General features: G+C 56.3%; 1 protein-coding gene across 7 annotated transcripts in view; it reads left to right on the top strand.

The window, feature by feature from the left end:
- CDH23 (cadherin related 23) overlaps window positions 1-21669 on the top strand; it is a 355087-nt gene that overhangs the window by 214528 nt on the left and 118890 nt on the right. For 4 of the 7 annotated variants that reach the window (XM_044239712.1, XM_044239715.1, XM_044239714.1 and 1 more), the window contains 6 exons: window positions 9522-9586; window positions 11256-11493; window positions 12815-12920; window positions 15058-15185; window positions 19764-19836; window positions 21410-21526. In XM_044239712.1, the coding sequence (XP_044095647.1) occupies window positions 9522-9586; window positions 11256-11493; window positions 12815-12920; window positions 15058-15185; window positions 19764-19836; window positions 21410-21526 (727 nt within the window). Of the gene's footprint in view, window positions 1-9521; window positions 9587-10847; window positions 10934-11255; window positions 11494-12522; window positions 12567-12588; window positions 12652-12814; window positions 12921-15057; window positions 15186-19763; window positions 19837-21409; window positions 21527-21669 lie in introns of those variants that run through there. The other 3 variants (XM_044239716.1, XM_044239719.1, XM_044239718.1) reach the window with 3 other exon arrangements.

The raw sequence follows: 21669 nt of genomic DNA on the forward strand, positions 1-21669 counted from the left end.
TAGGAAAGACCTTGTCACATATAATTTCTTCACTCTGCTACGGTTTGTGGTGGGCCGTGGGGCGTGTGTCAGAACAGGATAGGTCGTGCCCTCAGAAAGCTTTCAGTCTGTGGGAGGAGATAGCCGGTGAACGCTCACCCCAATGTTCCTGCCCAAACCAGGCCCTTCTCCCCACAGCATCCGGCCAGGCCACGAGCCTGACCCATCCGCCCCAGCTGAGTCCTGCCCGTTCCCAGCATGACCCTGACCACCCCGGTCCAAGCCCATGGCCTCTCCCCACTACTGGCCACCGTGACCTCCCCAGCTTCTAGCACACGCAGCAGCAAGCGGGCAGCTGAGTGAACTTTTCCAGATGTCACCGGGTCCTGTTAGCTGAGCCCTCGGAGGTGAGAAGGAATACTGCTGGCCCAGGGCAGTGCAGTGCAAGGGTTATGAGGCAGGCACGAGGCTGTCATGGCAGAAGCCTGAAGACTGGGTGGCAGGAACAGAGTGATCCAGACATGGCTCGGAGGGGAGGTCGGGGGCTGCTGAGACTGGCCGTCCCCAAGGTCATGGAAGACAGTTTGGATTTTGTCTTCAGTGCCCTGGGAGCCTTCTAAGCTGGCCCGTGGGTTCTCCTTACATCAGTCTGGCTCCCGACGGAGGACGGGCTGCTGGTGCCAGAGTGAAAGAGGCAGACGGGTCGGGAGGCCCTGAAGCCCACTGTCTCACGTGGGGTCCCGCAGCCAGATGGTTGCAGCAGAAGCTGGACCAGAACCCAGATCACACGCTGCCGTTTTGTTGGTATGCTCATGAGTCCTTAACCCAAATCCTTCGTGAGTCCCTTGGCGCCTGGTCTTGTACGGTGCCTCCCGGGGAGAAGCGCATTCTGAGCCTCGAGGCACAGAAAGGCTTAAGCGTGACGTGTACAATACTTGGTTGTCAGTGGCTGCGAGGAAGACAGTGTTGAGAGATCCTCAGGACCTCTGTGCGTCACCGCCATGGTGAGGCAGTCTGCCGTGGGCATGCGTCAAGGAGTTTGCGGCTGTCCATCCCCCTCCATAATGGGACACAAGGGAGGAAAGGCCCCCTTCCCTTTTCCCACCTCTAGCTGGGTCCTCCCTTTGGTGACTCCCCCCCCCCGCAGAGGGACTCCACTGTCCCCTGTGCTCTGAGCCTCTGTCCCCACACCCAGGCTCCCCAGCGGCACCTTCTTGTCCTAAGGCCTCCTATATGCCCAGAAAGCCACGAGCAGGACCCAGGAGCTTTCCTAAATATATTTTTCTTCCTAGGCTCCACAGTATCCCCAAGATCTCTCCTGCACCCTGTTGTTCACTCCCTGGTGCCACTACCCACCTGGTCACACTCCCTTCTCCTCCCCTACACAGCATTTTCCCTAGAGCCACTAGCATTTTCTCTCCTCCGGGGAGCGTGACCATCCCCTTGGCCAGGACTCCTGTGAAAGTGCTCAGAGCAGCAAAGTCCAGCCAAACCTTTCTGCCCACCTAGCACCTACCACACACTCACCCATCAGCCCCAGCTTCCTTCTTTGGGGACGAGCAAAACTGAATAACACCCAGCATTTCCCCAGAAGTGTGGGACAGACTAAATACTTCATGGCCTTTGGCTTCTGCCTTATATCCTAGAAAGAACCAGAAATCCTCTCACAGAGCGCCACGGGCGGGAGCGCGGGAGCGCGGGAGAGGACCAGGCCTCATGGGCCTGATCCGGCCAAGTGGAGGTCACCTGGCCTCTGGGCTCCTGGCTTCCTTCCACGGAGTCCCTCCTGCCTTCCACCGGCCACACCAGCCTCCCAGAGCTTGCAAGAAGAGCCGTTAATCTCCCATAGTTTAAGGAGTTATTCAGAGAGGCTCAGCGAATGATGAATGTGGAAAGCATTACCAGCAAAGCACAGGGGCTCCGTGGAGCTGTTTAAAAATGCATTCTCCCATGTAAATTTCTGCTCCATCAATCCTTATGACATGTCAAACATTGCTATTGTTTCCTGAACAAATTGTACCATGTGCCCTTCTCTGCAGATATGTGCACGGGAGCAGAACTGCTCGCCGGCACCCGCCGCCTGCCACCGTTGCCGGGACCCAGGGCTGCTGGGGAGGCAGCTGGGCCCGCCTTGCTTCAGAGCAGAAGCCCCGTGCGGGGTGTCTGGGCGAGCATGCGTGACTGGGGTGCGGGCGCTGGCGCAGAGTGATTGAGTGAGTGCCTGCTGCCAGCCCACAGGGAAGGGCACACAGGTGGCGGGGAAGGGGTGTGGAGGGGCCACAGGGGCTGTAACTAGGGTGCGGGGCGGGGAGGGGGGGTTGGTGCAAGTGTGTGAGATTGTGTGTGGGACGGGTTTCGCCTGGGCCAGACAGAGAGGAAAATCTCTATGGGAGGCAGGAGAACAGGCATATTTGGGAGGCTGCCGGAGCCACAGGGAAAGGAAGAGAGACAGGGGTGTGTGTGTGTGTGTGTGTGTGTGTGTGTGAGAGAGAGAGAGAGAGAGAGAGGGAGGGAGGGAGGGAGGGGTGGGGAAGCATGAGGACACAGGAGGAGAGAGGATACAAGTACAGGACATTCAGACTATAGAGAAGGGTGGACAGGCTGTTTGAAACCGTGAGAGGAGGGCATCTGTCCCTAGGGCAGGATCAGCGCTGTCGGAATGTGGCAGCTCCCGGGGCGCCTGGGGGGCTCAGTGGGTCAAAGCCTCTGCCTTCGGCTCAGGTCATGATCCTGGGGTCCTGGAATGGAGCCCTGCATTGGGCTCTCTGCTCAGCAGGGAACCTGCTTTCTCCTCTCTCTGCCTGCCTCTCTGCCTACTTGTGATCTCCGTCGTCAAATAAGTAAATAATATCTTTAAAAAAAAAAAAACAAGAATATGGCAGCTCCCAGTGGGTGGCAGTTCAGAGGGAGACCCTGGAGAAGGCCAGAGCAGGCAGGAGTCAGCTTGGGGCCCAAGGCCCAGCGTCCGTGATGGGCCACTGCAAGGCTATTAAGAGGGACAGTAGAGAGTTGTAGACATATGTGATGGGGGCAGTGTGTCGGCAAGACAAGCCCTTGGCCCAGAACAAAAAAATGGAAGAGGGTGGGAGATGGTGAGGGCTCATCGTGAAAATAGGCTGGGTCAGAAAGGAGCCCTTAGGATGGGTCCAGGAGAGGGCAGGACCTGACCACTTGTGAAGCGGTGGGGTCCTGGGAGTGAGTGTGAGAGGTCGTGATGAGTTGGGCTGGGCACAGAGCCCCGGCATGCAAGTTAAAGGGAGCGCTGTATCCGGGGGTGCTGGGTGAAGAGATCTGGGTGTGTTGGGAAGGGTGCCCACAGCCGGTTAGGCTGCCCTAACCTTAGCAGGTGACAGCCTCTCCCAGTCTAGGTCCTGAGCCACATGCACATACCAAGACCAAGCTTGGCCGGGGGTGGGAGTTCTTATTTGAGGGCCAAGGGTCTTGGCTGAGGATCTGCCTCCTGGGAAACCACAAACAGACACCCCTGCTTCCTCTGCTAATGGGCATGGCCAGAGGTGCCAGAGCCTACCCCTTCCAGGCAGAGGCTGGGGCAGAGCCATTATGGCTAGACAGAGACTGCCTGTGGGGACCCATCTGGCTTCTAGAGGGGAAGGACAATGACCTGGTAGAGGCACCCTTGATCTCATGGCTGAACTCTTCTGAACCCCTAGCCACACCTACAGGGGCAGGTGGGGAGGGGAGTGGTTACTAGCACGGGTGAGCTCATATCTTGTACTGTAGTCATTTGACCTTGAACAAGTTGATTGACCTCTCTAAGCCTCAGTTCCATCTGTAAAATGGGGATAATGTTGGTTCTAGTCCCCCTACCACCAGGGTAGGGCTGTCAGGAAGATGGAATGAAATAAGGTGGGGGAAACGCTGGGCACAGTGTATTGTTCACAGATGTACTCAAAGGGAGATGGCACGGGGCACAATCTTACCCTCCCTTTGCCCCATAGCCAAGAAAGGATGGGCATTTCTGACTCAGACCTGGCCAGTCTGGAAATCTGGCCATTTCCCCACTGTAGGCTCACCTTGTCTTAACCTTTGGAATTTCCCCCACCATACGTATTTATTTTTTTCCTTTTTGTCAGCAGAAGAAAATTACACTTCTGCCAGTATTGTCCATCACGGAAATAAGCACTCGCGATGCAATTATAAAGGCCCAAATGAGGGAATTAGTTTTGCTGGTAATGCCAGTGTTGGGGAGAATCAGAGGAGATGTCTTATAAATCAGGCGCTGGACAGCAGCCAGTCCCGGCCCCACCCTCTCCCCATGTGCCAGTGGTGGGGACAGCTGCTGACTCTGCCTGGGGGCCCCTCTTCCTAGACTGCCCACAATGGTGCTGGAGAAGGCCGGTGCTCAGAGCTGTCTCTGAGCTCTGTGCCAGGGGTCGGGCGCTTCTCCCCGGGAGCTCCCAAGGGCTTCTCAGTGTCCAGCCAGTGACTGTCCCATAGACACCAAACACACTCATTAGTCTAAAATTACTAAAATTACCAAATTTTAAAATTACTAAAAAACACACTCATTAGTGTAAAATAACCCCATTGCCCGCTAACCCCTTTTCTGCTTTATTCTCATCAGAGTGGTTAGCATTGTCTGAAATTATGTTCTATAGTAATTTCTCCCCTGCATTTTTGTCATCTTCCCTTCCCATCCGTAAGTCACATTCCAGCAAGGGCATTGGCGTCCGTGTAGCTGTGACTCCAGTGCCTGGTACAATCACTGGCATGGGAAGAGCCCAGAAAATATTTACTGACTACACGACTAAGGGTCTGGTCATAGTCTTCACGAAGGTTCTCTCCATGGTATGCCAGGTGTCCTCCAGCTCGCCCTCTAGACCCACTCTGCCCCTTCCCACATGCTCTGCGCATGTCCCTGTTCAGAGCACAACAGAGGACACAAACATGAGTAAGATACGGACTTTTCTGTCAAGGGGCAGACGCAGGGCATACACGGGCAATTTTCAGAAATGGCAAATTAGACTCCATATTCCAAAAGAGGTAGAGCCAAGGGCTCTCAGGTCAGAACAGTGAACTGTCAGGGAGCTCCTTCAGTGATCGGGCATTTGGGGTGGGTCCTGAGGGCTGGGTTGGAGTTTGGATGGCAGTTACAGAATGAAGGGGTGTGGAGCCATCAGGCTGTCAGAACCCAGCACAGCCCAGAGCATCATGGAGAGGTGGGTATAAGAGTACCGAAGCTGGGGGCACCTGGGTGGCTTAGTCGTTAAGCGTCTGTCTTTGGCTCAGGTCATGGTCCTGGGATTGAGTGTCGTGTCGGGCTCCTTGCTTGGCGGAAAGCCTGCGTCACCCTCTCCCACTCCCCCTGCTGTGTTCCCTCTCTTGCTGTGTGTCTATCAGATAAATAAAAATCTTTAATTAAAAAAAAAAAAAAAAAGAGTTCCAAAGCTAGCCAGGCCTTGACACAAGGGTGCTGGTCTGGATTTAATTTGGCAACAATGGGGAGCCACTGAAGGTTTTTGAGCAGAGGAAGATCATGTTAGCCATTGTTTTTGACTTCTGGCCCTTGGGTAGGCAATAAAGCATACCAGCGTTTATCTGGGGGTAAGATTCTAGCCCTGGGGGATGCTAGTGGGTATGCAGAGACATCAGAGGGGAGATCTAGAACCCCGGTTTAGCATTTCTTAGAATTCCTAGGGTACGGTATGAGAGCCGGCCATCTGGGTCTCCCCTCTGCTGTCTCGGCAAACCTGCTGCCATCCCCCAGCACTAGAATCTAACCCACAGGCACACACAGGTACACTCACTGCTTCCCGAGACTGGTTCTCAAGGACCCAGGGGCAAGAAGACAACACCAATGGCTAACACAGCAGGAGAGAGGGTGTTGCTGGCACGAGGCGTACATGTGGCCTCTGTGCAGATCCTGGTTACTCCCCAGCCCCTCCTTCCTAAAGCAGGCCCAAGGGTCGCTGTTTGGCACGGGATGTGTTTCAGGGGTGCAGGCACAAAGCAGGGCTTGGGAAGGAGGCTGATTGAAAAGTGCATGAGAAAGGGGCTGAGGGGGCAGGCCCCAGCAGCGCCCTCCACTGGGCCAGCCAGCATGGCAGAGCTGCACCTCGGCTGCCACGGGACCCAGAGGTGCTAAATGGTTTTAGACACGGACGTGGAGGCCACCTCTGCCACTTAGCAGTGGAGAGCCCTTGGGCACCTTTCCCAAGGAAGATCCTGTCTGCTTCCTCGTTTGGTAAAGGCAAGGAGCAGGGGTGGTAGCAGTACCCAGCTCACAGGGCTGGGCTGGAATGAAATCCATGGGCAGGAATGCATGTTGCATCTGCGTGGATGTAGAGGTCACTGTAGAGGACAGAGATCCTGAGCACCCCCCCAACCTGTGCAGGCGCCATGACCCCACCGTGTCCCCCAGGGAGCCAGAGCCGGGAGGGAGGAAACACAGCCACTGACAGCTTCCTCTCTGCTGCATCTTCAGGGCTGGGAGTCTTTCCTGAAGGGCGGAGCCCAAACCCAGCCTTGGAGAGCCAAGAAGGACAGAAAGGGGTGAGCCAGACAGGGGAGGAAGGAAGCGGTCCAGGCAGAGGGGAGCAGATGGGCTGTGCCAGTCTGGGCCAGAGCCGCACGTGGTCTGGCCTGGGTCAGCGACGAGGCTGGAGCCGGCAGCAGGGGCCCGGAGGGCAGGGCCATGAGTGTGTGTGGAGGAGAAGGGACTGTCCCCTCAGGGCACTGGGGAGCCTAGAAGGGCCTTCGGCAGGGCTGCCGAGTGATGGGGCTTGCTATCTCCTCCCAGGCACGGAGCACTTGACCCAGGCCCCCTGCCGCGGGCACTGGCCTGAGCACCCTGGCAGGGCCCTCTGTGTGGGGGCCAGCTGTCCCCGTCATGGCAGGGCCCCAGGAGCAGCTTTTCATCTTCTTCTGATTCTGCTTCATGTATTTGAAAGATGGAAGTTCTCCCTTTCCTCTTCGCTGGGCATACATATTTCATACGGTCATTAGACGGCGGCACTAAAGGACTCACAAATCTTCCCCGGTCAACATCAGCAGCGTGGGTGGGCAGCAGGAGGCCCCAGGGGAAGGGGTCACTCTGGGAGCCATGGCAGTGCCCAGCCCTCCAGGGGAAGATGCGGGGATGGGGGTTGGGGGCTTGGAGGCCAGAGTCTGCCCGGGGAGAGGAGACCAGCCCATCTTGTCACCCAATTTCCCTGGGCCTCAGCTGTGAAAGGGCTGGACAAGGGGGACCTCTGGGTTCCTTCCTGTCCTACCAGTCTGAGTGCCATTCCACAGGGCACCCAGCTATGAAGGGCTTTGTCCCTAGGGCCAGAAACTCCCCCCTCGTGATTTGATGGGGCCCTCGGTTCCTGCATAGCCTAGCCCTCTCTTCCTCCCCTCCACACGTCCTAGCTGGCCCCTTTTCTCAGCCCCTTTTGCTCCCTCCCCTTTGAATCCCTCTCTTCCCTGGCTTTGTCCCAGATCTCCACCCCCTTCTTGCTAGAACTTGATCATTCCTTTTCCAAGCATTCATTCAGCAGCTGCTCTGTGCCCGGCACTGGGTCCTGGGAGGGAGCCCAGCAGGTGTGGCTTTGCCTCTCTTGCTCCCCCAGAACCTTTCCTCTGACCCACCACGATGCTGAGGCCTGGGGGGGGGGGACATTTGGTCACACAGTGATCTGACTGTTGGCACTGTATTGGAACTGGGGTCTCCAGGCCACACTGACACCTCACCAAGGGGCCTGAGGGCATCACCAGGCCAAGCCCCACTTCCAGTAGTTGACTACAGCCACACATGGTGGTGATGATCGCTGGGGCAAAAGGGAACTTCGGGGCTCCTCCCTGCTTCTCTGGTCCCTGGAAGGGGAGGAGGGAGGCAGGCTTACCCTGAGGAGCTTTGTCTAGGTTCTTCTGAGAGCAAGCTCCCTTCCCTGTTCAAAGCAGTAACACATGGAGGCCAAGGGCATGGCAAGACAGCACTGGCTTCAGATCCCTGCGAAGCCTTGGGGGAGCTCTTTACCTTCTCTGTACCTCAGTTTCCTTGTCTGTGAATTGGAGGCCGTGCTGATAAAAGGACCTACGTTGCAGGGTGATTACGAAAATGTGGGACAAGTGCAAGGTGCTCTGTAAATGATGGTTGCGGTGAGGAGTGGCTCAGGGAGAGGGTCTGTCTGGGAAGCAGTCCTGCATAGGAGGGTGGTTTCCATGGCTCAACGTTGTCTTTGTCCCTTATTCGACACGCATCCCTGAGAACCTGTGCTGTGCTCGGAGCCTGACCGAGCCGAAGGCCTCACACAGTCTTCCAGAATACAGACAGTGGGCACATTGAATGGGACTTGGGCACAAGAGGCTGCCCCTATCCCAGAAATGGCCTCTTTCTGGGTAACCAGGTTTCCTAGATAACCGAGTTCTGAACCCTTTGGGTCTAAACGTTTTTTTTTTTCACTTGGATCATTTGGAGTAGAAATACATTATTCACTCTTCTGCCTTCTTTGACTAAGTATACTGAACACAGATTTTTCTCAAATATTCAGGTCTATCATAAAGAACACGGAATTCGATAGATTTCACAGAATCCAGGAACTTGCAGGAGAACCTCAAAAAATACGTGATATAAAGATGTGGAGGGCGGGGAAAATAGAGGTTGGTAAGAGGGTATCAACTTTCAGCTGTAAGATGAATGGGGTCTAAGGAGCTAACGTGTAAGATGATGACCATGGTTGATAACGCTGTATTGTAGAACTGAAATTTGCTAAGAGAGTAGAACTTCGTGTTCTCAACAACAACAACAACAACAAAAAAAAAATGGTAAGTAGGGGAGGTGATGGATGTGTTAATTAACTCAGTGGGGTACATCCTTTTATAGTGAACATGTATATCAAATCATCACGTTGTACACTTCAGATATGTTACCATTTTATTTGTCTATTATACCTCACTAAAGCTAAAATAAAAGTAATGAAACATTTTCATTAGCAGAATCTCTGTCCAATCACAGTCTTATCGAGAAGCCCCCGAATGTAAGGCAGATGTCCACAAGGTCAGCCAAGGCCTTTGCTCCTGGCATCTGGTGGCAGCAGCAGGCTGCCCGGCTCCAGGGCAGTGAGTCGCCTGGGAACTGAGCAGAGTCCCAGTGCCTGGCACAGTGCATGCTTAATAGGGAACGAACAGTGGGGCGCCTGAGTGACTCAGTGGGTTAAGCCTCTGCCTTCAGCTCAATCATGGTCTCAGGGTCCTGGGATGGAGCCCCGCTTCGGGCTCTCTGCTCAGCAGGGAGCCTGCTTCCCCCTCTCTCTCTGCCTGTCTCTTTGCTTACTTGTGATCTCTCTCTGTCAAATCAATAAATAAAATCTTTAAAAAAAAAAATAGGGAACGGACGACTGAATGAATGGTGTCATTTCACCTATACTATGGACTAGTACAGAAGAGGACTCGGCGGAGCCAAGTATGAGGCAAAGGCCAGAAGTCCCACCCCCAAAAGCCAAACCTCTGCTGAAACCACGGGCCGGCTGTGGACATTTCCCAGGGAGATCAGGAGCCTTGCTGGGGCCAGCAGCAATGACTTCTTGTTCTGACCTTTGCAGGCAACAGACAATGACGTGGGCACCTTTGGCGAAGTCAACTACTTCTTCAGCGATGACCCTGACCGGTAAGACCCTGCCCCAGCGCCCCCCACCCCATGCTACCCCAGCAGTGGCACTCCACTATTCACAAGGTTCCGGAAACTTCTCAGTGCCCAGGGAAGCCAGGGAGGGTGCGGTGCCGCCATGGCTAACGCACTGAGCAGAGAGTCAGAACCCATGGGAGTCCCTGCCGGCATGGCGGTCGCCGTGGCACAGTCGTGGCCAAATCCTCTAAACGCTCAAAGGGATCGTCTTTCTGACCCTCGAAAGACAGCCTTTGGCTTTGGGGATGAAGCAGCTCAGGAACACGAGTGACAGCACCCAGTGAAGGCCGTAGCAGCCGCAGCTCCCATCTGGGAACCCTTGCTGTGTGCTGCTCGGTGTCCAGAGCTTTCCACACGTGATCCGACCTCATCCCCCAAAGTGCTAGAGGAACTCAGCACCGGGCACTGTTAGCGTCTGTGCTTTGCAGAGGCAGAAACTCAGAGAGGCTGAGACTTTTGCCCAAAGTCACACAGCCGGTAAGCTCTAGGGCCCGGCATCGGCATGTGGTCTTCACCACCGGGATACGTGGCCTCCAGCAAGAGGGGGCCCGCCGCATCCATCAGCCCCTGGGGGGGTGGGGGGTGACTCACCTCACCGCCGGGCTGCTGCCAGCCTCGTCCTGTCACCCGCCGTGGCTTTGGGCCATCTCTTTCCTTGTCCTTAGTTAAGCAGAAGGGGAAACCCTCTCATTTTTAATGATCAAAACCAAGTGGAAGTTAGAGAGCAGGTCTGAGGCATCTGGACGCTCGGCAGGATGAGGAAGACGGGCTGTCAGCTTGCGGTCCGGCCCTGGCTGGCTGTGGGGGTGCTCAGGAAGAGACAGATTGTTAGCCGTCCGGCCTTGCTCTGCCGCTCTGGGTGGAGCCTCACCAGGGCAGGAAGGAGCCAGCAGCAGGAGGCATGCACAGGGCATCTCTGTCCCTCTGGGCCCCCGCGTCCACACGGCCTCATGCTGGTCAACTTGGGTTTCCTCATCCCTTCCCGTCTTCTTCCCTGGTCCTGGAGCCAGGACCTTCCGGGCTCAGAGGACCAGATCTGGGCATACAAGTGCCAACTTCCGACTCAAGGGAGGCCCCCGAGGGACTGTTTAGAGGAGGAGGCTAGAGGGATGGTCTCGCTGGACTGCGCTTCTCCCCAGGAGACACGTACCAGGCTCTTAGCCAGGGCTCCACCCTGGGGCAGAAGAGAAGGGCTCTCTCCCGAGAAATGACCCGTGACCCCTCCCCTAGCTGGATGCTTTACCACCCGCCTAGAACAGTTAGGGGCCAAAGCACCTGGAACGGCAGAATTTCTGACCGTCCTTGTTCTCCAGCGTCTGAACGTGGACGGTAGGCGGAAACTCCTGTTCACACAGGAGGAGGGTCTTTCTGCCGAGTTCCCTCCGACGAAATCAACCTGCTCCTGCCCTTTCAGTACTGGGATATTCCCCACCCCCGTGTGGTCCTCACCCCTGCCCCCCACCTCCCACCCTACTCCGCGTTAGACACAGACACTTTTCTGAGTCAGGGCAAGTGAAGAGAGGGCAGACTTCTGACTTTATTTCCGTGTATGCCCTCGGGCAAGGACAGGCTGGTAAATACAGGCCTTATCTCTGACCTGCTTGACTTGACGCTTGGGCCCCTTTCTCTCCCACCGTCCCTCCTGACACAGGTTCTCTCTGGATAAGGACACCGGACTCATCATGCTCATTGCCAGACTGGACTACGAGCTTATCCAGCGCTTCACCTTGACAATCATCGCCCGGGATGGGGGTGGCGAGGAGACCACAGGCCGGGTCAGGATCAACGTGTTGGATGTGAACGACAACGTGCCTACCTTCCAGAAGGATGCCTATGTGGGGGCCCTGAGGGAGAACGAGCCTTCTGTCACCCAGCTGGTGCGGCTCCGGGTAAGAACCCAGAGCGTCCTGCCACCCAGCCCCCCTCCTGTCCTTCCCTCGGCAGCCTCGGCCTGCCCACCGTCCTGTGGAAGCTGCCATGAGAGACGCCAACTCGCCATCCACAAAGAACTCAGCCCCAATTTGTGTCAGGCGTCGGAGCTTTCCCTGGTGTCCTTGGTAACTGAGTGGGGCAAGTGTCTGGGTCAGCTTAAATTTCAGGTCACCATTCAGCAAAGGGATGTCCTCCCCCTCTCCCTTGGCAAGTGACAAGCGGGATCTCCACTTGGGACCCCATATTCCCAGTGTCCTCCTGCAGTGAGTTCCCCCCACACAGAGTAACTCTGACAAGAGACTTCTTTTTTTTTTTCTAAGATTTTATTTATTTATTTGACAGATCACAAGTAGGCAGAGAGGCAGGCAGAAAGAATGGGGAAAGCAGGCTCCCCACTGAGCAGAGAGCCCGATGCGGGGCTGGATCCCAGGACCCTGAGATCATGACCTGATCCGAAGGCAGAGGTTTTAACCCACTGAGCCACCCAGGCGCCCCAGACCAGAGACTTCTTCATGTCTTCACTCCCCTTCCCCACTGTGCCCACCCAGAGTGACAGGGCCCAGAGCCTCCCTTTAGAGCTGGATTCTGAAGTGGACAGGAAGAAAGGCAAAGGACCAGGGGTGGGCATGGGGGGATGCAGAGAAGGCAGAACCCGCACCCCCATGCCGTCCCACCCCACTCGGCTCCCGGTACACCAGAGCGGTGGGAGCCCCTTGGAGCCTCTCTAGGAAGAGAAACCTATGAAAAGAAGCTAATTCATTCAGTCACCCCAGAGGGAAAGAAGGATCTCTGACCCCATTCCAGGGCGTCCACCCCACCTTGCATTTGTGCAGTATGCATTTATTTGACACCTACAGTGTACCAAAAATTGTGCCGGACTGTAGGTACACAGGAGCCATCGAGAAGTGTAAGTTTCCTGCTGGCACAGAGCTGACAGTCTGAGGGAGGCAGGCAAAAATGAAACAGGAAGCCACGGCTGGGTGTGGAGGGACTAAGGAGGCGCACAGCTCAGGGCCTACTTGGTCCAGAGGTCAGTGAGGGCCCTCTGTGGCCCTTCCCCTAGGCTTCCAGCAGACCTTCTAGATCCCCACACTACCTCCACACCCCAACATGAGGTGTGTCTGTGGGGAACCAGAGGGTGGCCTCCCGCTGAGGGAAAGGAGGGCCTGGATCTCCCAAGGCAGGCGACCCAGAAAGGACCATCCCTCCCCTCCTACCTGCCCGCTGCTAGCCCTGGCCCCTGAGGGCTCACCGGCCTGTCTGCGCTCTTCCCCCCAGGCAACCGATGAGGACTCCCCTCCCAACAACCAGATCACCTACAGCATCGTCAACGCTTCCGCCTTCGGCAGCTACTTCGACATCAGCGTGTATGAGGGCTATGGAGGTATTTGTGCTGGCGCGGGGGGCCACCCAGGGAGGAGGGGCGGTGGGCCAGAGCAGGGCGGTACACCCACGACGCTTGGGGGGGTGGGGCGAGGGGGGAGGCAGTGTCAGTCACCCCAGAGGGCCATCAGAAGGGGCGTGGCTGTCTGTCTCCCAGACACCCTGAACAAGCCAGGGAGCTGCCCCACAGCCATCAGCCAGGGTGAGGGACACAGGCCTGGGATCGCCCTTCTGTAGGAGCAGCTCCATCTTTCTCTGGGTCTCAGGCCATGGGCAGCTCCGCATCTGATATTACCACAGTCTGCAGGGCCCCTCGTTCTTACCCTGGTTGCCTGGCCAGGTCCGTGAGGCAGAGGCTTGTTGGCTGCCCTTCCCAGTGCTCTGGGCCCGCTTCAGTGGCCTCACAGGCAGCGACCACTCCCTGCTGGGCTCAGGCACAGTCCTAGACTCTGGGCCTCACCCCGACGGCCCTCCTGGGACTCCTGATCCCCAGGACCCAGGCAGGGAGTAGCAGCAGCAGCCTTCAGCTCCAAGATCTTGAGACAGCCTTGTTTCTCAGAGGAGGGGCAACAAAGGCCCAGAGACAGGGAATGACTTGCCCGAGGTCATACAGCAGAGGGACAGACAGACACACATGTGATCTGGCTCTGGGTTGCTGCTCCAGCTTCTTCCTTCAGCATGTCTGTATCCACACCAGAACCCAGCCTCTCTGAGACCCTCGACACTCTCCCCTTACCGGTCACTCCCATGTCTTTGCTGAGTCTGTTCCTTCTGCCAGGAAAACCCTTCCTCCTTGTCTCTTTGCTCTGCCTTCCTTTGGCCTTAGGCTGGTCATTTGGACATCCCCTCCTGTGGGAAGCTTCCCGAATGCTTGAAGATGGCATAGGTGACCCCAAGGCAGAATGGATGCACTCTGGGTGACTCTGAGTCCAGCGCTCCCTCCTCCTGTACCCCACAGTCAGGTCAGGGAGACGAGGTCACGGAAACTGCGGTCCTCGCTCCAGATGATACAGCCCCGTGTTCTCTCTAAAATCTATTCCCTGCCCCTCAAAGACCTGAAATGTCTTTCCCTACTGGCATACCCCAGCCTCTTTGTAGCTAGACCCTCCCTTAGGTTTTATATCACTAAAGCAAAGATTTTACTTCCATTTTCTGTGTAGAAAGTGGTGATTTCATATTGTCGTAATGCCCCAGCAGACCACCTATGCCCCCCACGTGGGAGCCCATAAGCCTTCCCTCCCCAAGCAGAAGAGTACCTGTGGGAGAGTTCAGGCATGTGCCGCAGTGGGGACATCAGAAGGCGACATCTCTCAGCTGCCCCCGGCTCCCCCTCACTTCTGCCTGCCTCTGGCTTTAGGGCTGTCTTTACCCCTTTCAAGCAAAGTTCTGCTGAGAGTAAAATTGGCCACACCTGAGGGTCCCCCCAAGGGGGTCAGCAGTGCCCAGAGCAGGCTGCTGGACAGGATGGGCATGGAGAGCCCATGGGGTAAAGGGAGGAGGCACGGGAGGAAGGAGAGAGAGGAGAGAGGCCTTGGGAGGGATCAGGCAGGGCCAGAGAGACTGAGGAAGGAGCTGCCATCTGCACCCCACTGTCGGCATCACCCCAGTCATCCACCCCGGAGTGGATGAGCTTTCTGCATATCTGGAGCTCCCTCCCAGATACTAGAGAGCCAGAGGCATGACCCTGCCCTCCAAGAGGCTTCCAGGCTGATGGAGAGTGCCGGATAAGTGGGCGAGACAGACAGACAGATGAGCAGGCAGTAGCACCTACTGGGGGAAGAGCCTGGGCTCTGGATTCAGGGAAACACAGGCTCAAGTCCCACCTCTAACACAGTGCTGGCTGTGTGACTTTGGCCAAATTACTGAGCCTCTCTGAGCTTGGTTTCCTCACCTGTAAAGCGGTGGTTACATTACCACCAAGACAGTCAACACCAGCTGTGCTCAGTATTGTGCCTCACCAAAGTCAAGACCACGAGGCTCCAGGAGTTCAGAGCCGGGGGTGGGGGGGTGGCAGAGAATGAGGCAGAGCTGGCCAGCCTGTGCCAGCCACAGCCTCTCTGCCCAAAGGAGACCCCTGGCTGGACAGGCATCTAAAGTCTGCTTATAGGAGGCCTGGGGCCATGTTCCTGTCATTTCAGTGATCAGTGTGAGCCGTCCCCTGGATTACGAGCAGATACCCAACGGGCTGATTTACCTGACGGTCATGGCCAAGGACGCTGGCAATCCCCCTCTGAACAGCACTGTCCCTGTCACCATCGAGGTGTTTGTAAGTACCTGGGGTGTTGGTCTTGCCCTTTCAGGGTAAAGGGTGGTGAGTGTTGGGCTTACCTTCCCAGGGTAAGGGGTGGTGAGTATTGGGTGCCCTGCCTGAACCCAGTGGTGTCAGACAGTGTCCCTACATCCTTGGCTGTCCCTGCAGCTTGGGGAGTCACTCAGCAGACTGTCCTGCAAACTTCTGCCATCGCTGAGCGGCCAAGCTGCTCCCTAGCTCAGCCAGGAAGGCCAGGCCCTGGGATGTGAGAAGAGCCCCACCATCATACTCTAACTTCTTTAGGGGGGGCTCAGGATGCCCACTGGTGGGGAGCAGGAACTGGGGCTCAAGCAGGAGGAAATGTCATGGGATTCTGTCGTGTAGAGCCATGCTTTGTGAAGTTGAAGGGAAATTACAGGGAGGTCATCTCTCTCCTGTCTCTTTCTCTCTATATATCCCCCTCTTTCTTTTCTCTTTCCTTTTTCCGCTCCTCTGAAGATCTAAAGGGGCCTGAAACCCAACCACAACTGGTCTGACATGAATATCAAACACACGTTAGTGCTCTCCGTGTCTGAAATTATCAGTCACTGAATCCATCTCCAAGCCGGTTCATTTGCCCCGTGCTGCCCCACTAGCGATCCCAGGGATGCAGATCATGGTCTGAAGGGGGCTCCAGTGGCCTTTCCCCACTGTGCATGTGCAGGCACCACCCCCCACATACAACCCCCATCTCATAAAGGCTGCTGCCTGCGGGAGCCATGAGTGTGTGTTGACGGAAGAGTTAGTGCATTTCAGACTCCAGGAAGATTAGATCAGATGGGCAGGTTAGGAGATACACTGTGATCTGACGTGCGCTCTGCAAAATCTCCTGTGCAGAAGTGCTGGATGACCTTCCTGTGCCAGATGGCTTCACCAGCAGCTTCTGGTGCTGCCCCACACCTGGCTTTACCAAGCCTCATCCTCTCAACCCAGAGCAGAGACCCAAGGGCCAGCTGCCTGGTGGGATGGTCCTTGTCTGGGCAGGGAAGCCTATTCGCTTGCTCCCTAGGATGGGCTGGCAGTGATGAGGTGGAGGGTGATGCCTCAGGGGGAGCCCTGCATGTGGGCATCCAGGAGCAGGATCTAGGGGTGGCATCAGAGGGTGAGGCTGTGAAGAAACAGCTAAGGGAAAAGCAGAGTCTGGGGTCCCTCGCAGGTTTCAGGGAGTGGTGGGAGGCTGGGGGGAGGGGCGGCTGGGAAAGAGGAGATCCACAGAACCCTAAACACTCATGGCCTGCCTTTTACCCACAGCCTCCCACTTTGAAGCACCAAGGCAGGCGGGCACCAAAGAAGCAGAATGCATTCCTTGTCAATTATGACCCCGTCCTTGAGTTCCTTCTCCACGTGGCCCCAACCCTAGTTTACCCATCTTGATTAAACACAGCCCCCAAAGCGCCCCAGTCCTGGTCACACTCCCAAGCTCGAGCGACCCACCATTTTCACCTGGTTGGTATTGTCCGCTCAGGCATGGTGACTTTTTCCAGTGAGCAAGGTGCAGCGGCAGGGATGGGAGGAAACAACGGTGTCTGTGAAACCTGCCCCCTCCTCGAAGAATGGAGGAAGGAACAGAGTTTGGGAGGCGTATGGCTCTGAGACCCAGCTCTGCCACCCTCTAACTCTATGACCTGGGGTCCTAAACTCTCTGTCTTTCTCAACCTCAGTCTCTTCATCTGCAAAATGGGGATAATCATGGTACCACGTCATGGTATTATCATGAGGCTTGGGATCACGCAGGTGGCTCTTGACACCTGTTATGTTGGCTGTCGTCGGAGCTGGTGGGATGGTCGCGCATACTGTCAGCAGCATCTCCGGTACCAATGGGAATTTCTGAGAACTCAGCCAGACAGAGAAGATGCACTCTAGTTTGGGGGAAGCGGATGAGGGAGAGGGTGAGAATAGGGGTGGAGTCAGGAAATAAGTTAAGGTGATCTACACCAGCCCAGGGATGGACAGGCAGAGTTGGCCACGTGGAAATTAAAACTTTCCCAATCCCATTCCACAGATGAGGCCAAATATAGCAGGTCCAGGGCCTTCCTCTCTTGAGTTTGCTCCCGGTCCTGGTGAGCTAGGATTGGAATCCTGACCTGTCTGACTCCTGAGTTCACATCCTTTCCAGTGTACTCCTAGGCCCGAAGTCTCAGAAATCCCTAGCTGCGTGCGATTGAAACCAGTACACCTCACGGTTTGCATGGATCTCCTGGAGATCTTAAATTCTTTAGCGGACCTAAGCAGGGGCCAGGCTCTGCATTCCCAGCAAGGTCCAGGCAATGCGGACGCTTCAGGTCAGGGGACCACACTTTGAGGAGCAAGGCCTTCCAAGGTCGGCCCCGATGGGATCTTGAAACCCAGGGACTGCCCCAAACCCCAGCTTCCCCCACCGGTGGCTCAGTTAAGGAACCCAGAAAGGGCCTCTTCCTCCTTTCACCTCGGCTTCTCCGGGGGAGCCCAAGCAAACAGGAAGAGGGTGGCCAAGGAACCAAACGAACCTTTCGTTCACTGTGAATAAAAGAGGGGTCAGCAGCCTCCACCTCCCTCCCTGAAGCCAGACAGAGGGTCTCCGAGTGCAGGGCTGGGTGGGGGCAGGGATCCACCGGGCCTGGAGCTACCTGAGCTCAGCAGAAAGGGTCATTTTCAAATTCCCTCAAAGCTGTCCTGCAGACCAGCAAGGGCCCCACAGTTTCCCTCCGGGTGTGCTCTGGCCCTTACAGCGGGGAAGGGGTGGGTGCGTTCTGGCAACAAAGACAGGAGCCACCTTGGCCATGAGGGACCATACTCCCTCAAGCAGGGCTTTGGGGTGGTGTAGTCACTAGTCACTTTTGTCTAAGGACCACACTTGAAAAGGTCATCGCCTTTGGGTTGATTTTGCACATGGGTGATTTTTAAGTAGCTGTCACTTGTCTAAGCTGCCTCCTCCGTCCACCAAAGGGATTTTCTCTCAACTGGGGGTGAAGATGAGAGATGAGAAGTTCACAGCAGCGTCTCTGGCACTGATTGGGGGCGAGGAGAGGCAGATCAGGGCGGGAGGCTCCTGGAGGAGAAAGGGGTGGGGGAGGGGGGCGCCAGGTGATTCCTTTTCACCCACTGCTTGTTGGTTTTTAATAAAGAAGTCAAACTTGGTTTGTAGATTTCCCATTAGGGGACAATAAGCTTTTGTAGAGGGAGCTGCTGAATTAGAACTAATAGCGAATGCAGTGCCAGGATCCGGGGAAATATCACCGCTAATAAGTTTCTGCCTCACGCTCTGTCACTGACATTCTCAGCGCCGTCTCGCGCAGCCAAGCGGAAGGCTTAAATATATACATATATGGGGCATTGGCGCCTGCACTGGGGGGATGCCTGGGCATGCTGTTGGGGCACTGAATGGCAGGCGAGCCTTCACACCGCCAGTTTTCCGAGGCTTGGGGGTGGGGGAGGGGAGGTGCTGCACAGCCCAGATCCCGGGGACAGGCTGGGGAAGAAGAGCGGCATTTCTTTCTGGGTACTCGCAGTCTGCAGTTCCGGCAGCATGGGGTTCTCGGAAGTTTTGAGGCGTGGACAGTCAGCTGTCATGCCTGTCTCACTTTCACTGCTGTTCGGGTATAAGTGATGCTAGCAAAGTGGGCTTCTAGGGGAGTCTGTCCCTCAAGGAGCTCCCAGGTCTGTGAGGGAAGCCTGTGCTGTGAACACTGCAGCCAGGAGACTCCCTGGGGGCCACCACGCCCAGGGCTCCCAGGGGAAGGGGAAAGGCTCAGGGTCAGGGGGGCCTGGGGGCTTCCTCCAAGAGGTCAATAGAAAGAAATTCATGTTGAGTGCTTACAAAAAGCAGTGGGCGAGGACCAGAGTCTTCGAGGGCATAGAGATCGTCCCAAGAGTGGAAGAGGGAGACAGAGGAGCAGGGGGAGCAGGAGGAGGCCAAGTCTGGGCCGGTTCAGCCCCTTGGCCTTCACCAGCTCCTGGCCACTGTGTCACCGAGGCTGGTCTCTGGTGGAGGCAGGACAGGATGAGGGACTGCTGGAGAACAGGAGGTGGTGGGCTCCAGGCCAGGCTTTGCCCCAGAAGGTAGGTGGAGGAGCCGCTCTTATTCCTACCTACACAGAGGGGCCTGGAATCCAGGCTCTGGAAACCAGGAACTTTAGGTCCGAGTGTTCTTTTCTCCCTTTCCTTCTGGTGGGAAGGGTCTTAGAACTTTCCATCACCATCTTAGAGCCGCTGGGAGGGAAGTTTCAAGCGGGCACCCCCAGCATGGAGGGTGCTGAGCTGAGCAGAACAGGAGTAAAGCTTGGAGATGCGCTCGAAAACCAATGGGAGAGAAGGAAGCTGAGGGTTCTAGGCAACCCCACCACTGCCTTCCTTTTCCATCTTCCTGGCTCTTATGTGTGTCTCCAAGGCCTGTCCTCCCTCCCCAAACTGTAGCCCAGCCAGGGGAGCACCCGCCCCCCCATGACACCCCACCTGGCTCTGGTTATACATGAAGGCCAAAGCTCCTCCGTGCCAGCCCCGCCCAGCCTCCCCTCGAGCAGCCCACCAGCCCTGCTGGCCTCCCTGGCTCTGACAACCTGTTTCCCTTCCGTCTAGGATGAGAACGACAACCCGCCCACCTTCAGCAAGCCTGCCTACTTCGTCTCCGTGGTGGAGAACATCATGGCAGGTACAGGCCCCGGTGAGGGGGGAGGCTGTGGAGGCAGGAGGCCAGCAGGCACACCCGTGACAAGTCTAGTCATCTGCCAGCCAGCGGCTGTTTGTAGAGCACCCACTATGTGCAGGCACTGTGCTGGGTGCTTAGTCCCCACTCTCCTTCAGCGGCTCTCCAGCAGGGGAGAGAACGGTCAGCGATCAGTCACAGAACAAGCTTGATTAAGTGAGCATGTGCAGAGAGGACTGAATCGTGTTGTGAGGCTAGGCTGGCTGTGTTCCTATGTGAGAAATAGAAGGGGACGCTCTTCTCTTGGCCATGAATTTGGTGGCAGGGTCCAGCTTGCAGACCCGGGACCCCCAGCTCCACATTTGGGTTCCCCGGGGATCCGCTCTGTCCTGGGGGCAGGCTGATAGCTCACCCTTGCATCTAGGGTGGACTGTTCTTGTGGGGGAAACCCCCAGGTGAGGAATTGCTGCTACATCTGGAGGGTGACCTTCTGTGGCACCATGGGGCCTTCTCAGGAGAGTCTCTGGATACGTTCCTGGTGTCTGAGGACTTCCTGGGTGGGTCCAAGGCTGGGCCCAACCTGCCCTTCCCTGTCCCAGTCAGGCATCCCCAGGAGAGGATCTCTCTCCAGTCCCCCTGCTCAGGATAAGACTGGGGAGCCAAGGCCTTACACTCCCTGGAAGGTGCCAGAAAGACCTGCCTGTCTCACAGCCCCCTGCCTGGCCCCTTAGACCGCTGGGATTCCCTCTTCATCCACACAAGAGTAACTCCTGTGTGTGGCTCAGTGAGAGCTGCCGTGGGCCTGCACCCTGCTTGTCCCGAGGGTCCTCACCAACAGCCCCATAAGCTGGCTTTCCAGGTAGACCCATTTTATAGAGGAAGAAGCTGAGGCTTAGTTGTCAGAAGGTCCCCTGGGATTCCAGCCTGGGCACCATGACTCTAAAAGGCCACACACTGAATTTCCTCATTGCATTAGGTGGCAATGGGAGACAATTGAGGGACTGGACCCCACAACCTGGAGTGGTCTCGGGACAGGCCGCTTTCAGGGTCTCTGGCAAAGGCCGCTGGAAAGGCTGATCCCCTGACCAAGGGTTTCACAGAAACAGGCATGATGATGGCGAGGGCCTTAACTAGATATTAAAGAGAAAATAAAAACCCTTATAAATTTCCCCTTGTGAGCAAGATGAAACAAGACCAAAATTGAATACAATAAACGTGGAATAATTTAATATAGGGCGTCATTTCTTTTTGACTCAAAGTCAAAGATGGTCCATCTGAGTATTTTCTCTGGTGAGCTGCCAGAGGGAGGTGGGGGAGAGCAGTGGAAGGGTCTCTGGGGGTGGGGGATGGGCAAGAGCAGCAGGTGTAATCCCCCCCCAGGCTCCGGGACCCCCTCCCATGGAGCCTTGTCCCCACGCAGCCTAGGGAGCTCTGGGGATTGAGCCCACTCTCATCCCTGGGTGCCCCAGTGGCAGGTTTCCTGCCTCCTGAAGGCTGGTCAGCAGGAGGTCCCAGGTCCTGCTCCCTGGGCCTCAAGACACAAGCCTAGGTTGAACATTTCCCGTTTGTCTCCCGGAAGGAGCCACGGTGCTGTTCCTGAATGCCACAGACCTGGACCGCTCCCAAGAGTACGGTCAGGAGTCCATCATCTACTCCTTGGAGGGTTCCTCCCAGTTTCGGATCAACGCCCGCTCAGGTGAGCGCCATGGCCCCATCCTCTGCGCCTCGGGCTGACTCCCCATGCCTGGCCCTGGGTCTGCCTCTGAGCCAGGGTCTCCCTCCCTTTCCCAAGAAGCCCTCAACTGAAGCATGCCAGCTTTGAGCACCTGGTTTTATCCC

Source organism: Neovison vison, chromosome 2 (assembly GCF_020171115.1).
Source record: "Neovison vison isolate M4711 chromosome 2, ASM_NN_V1, whole genome shotgun sequence".
In the NCBI taxonomy this organism is placed as follows: Eukaryota; Metazoa; Chordata; class Mammalia; order Carnivora; family Mustelidae; genus Neogale; species Neogale vison.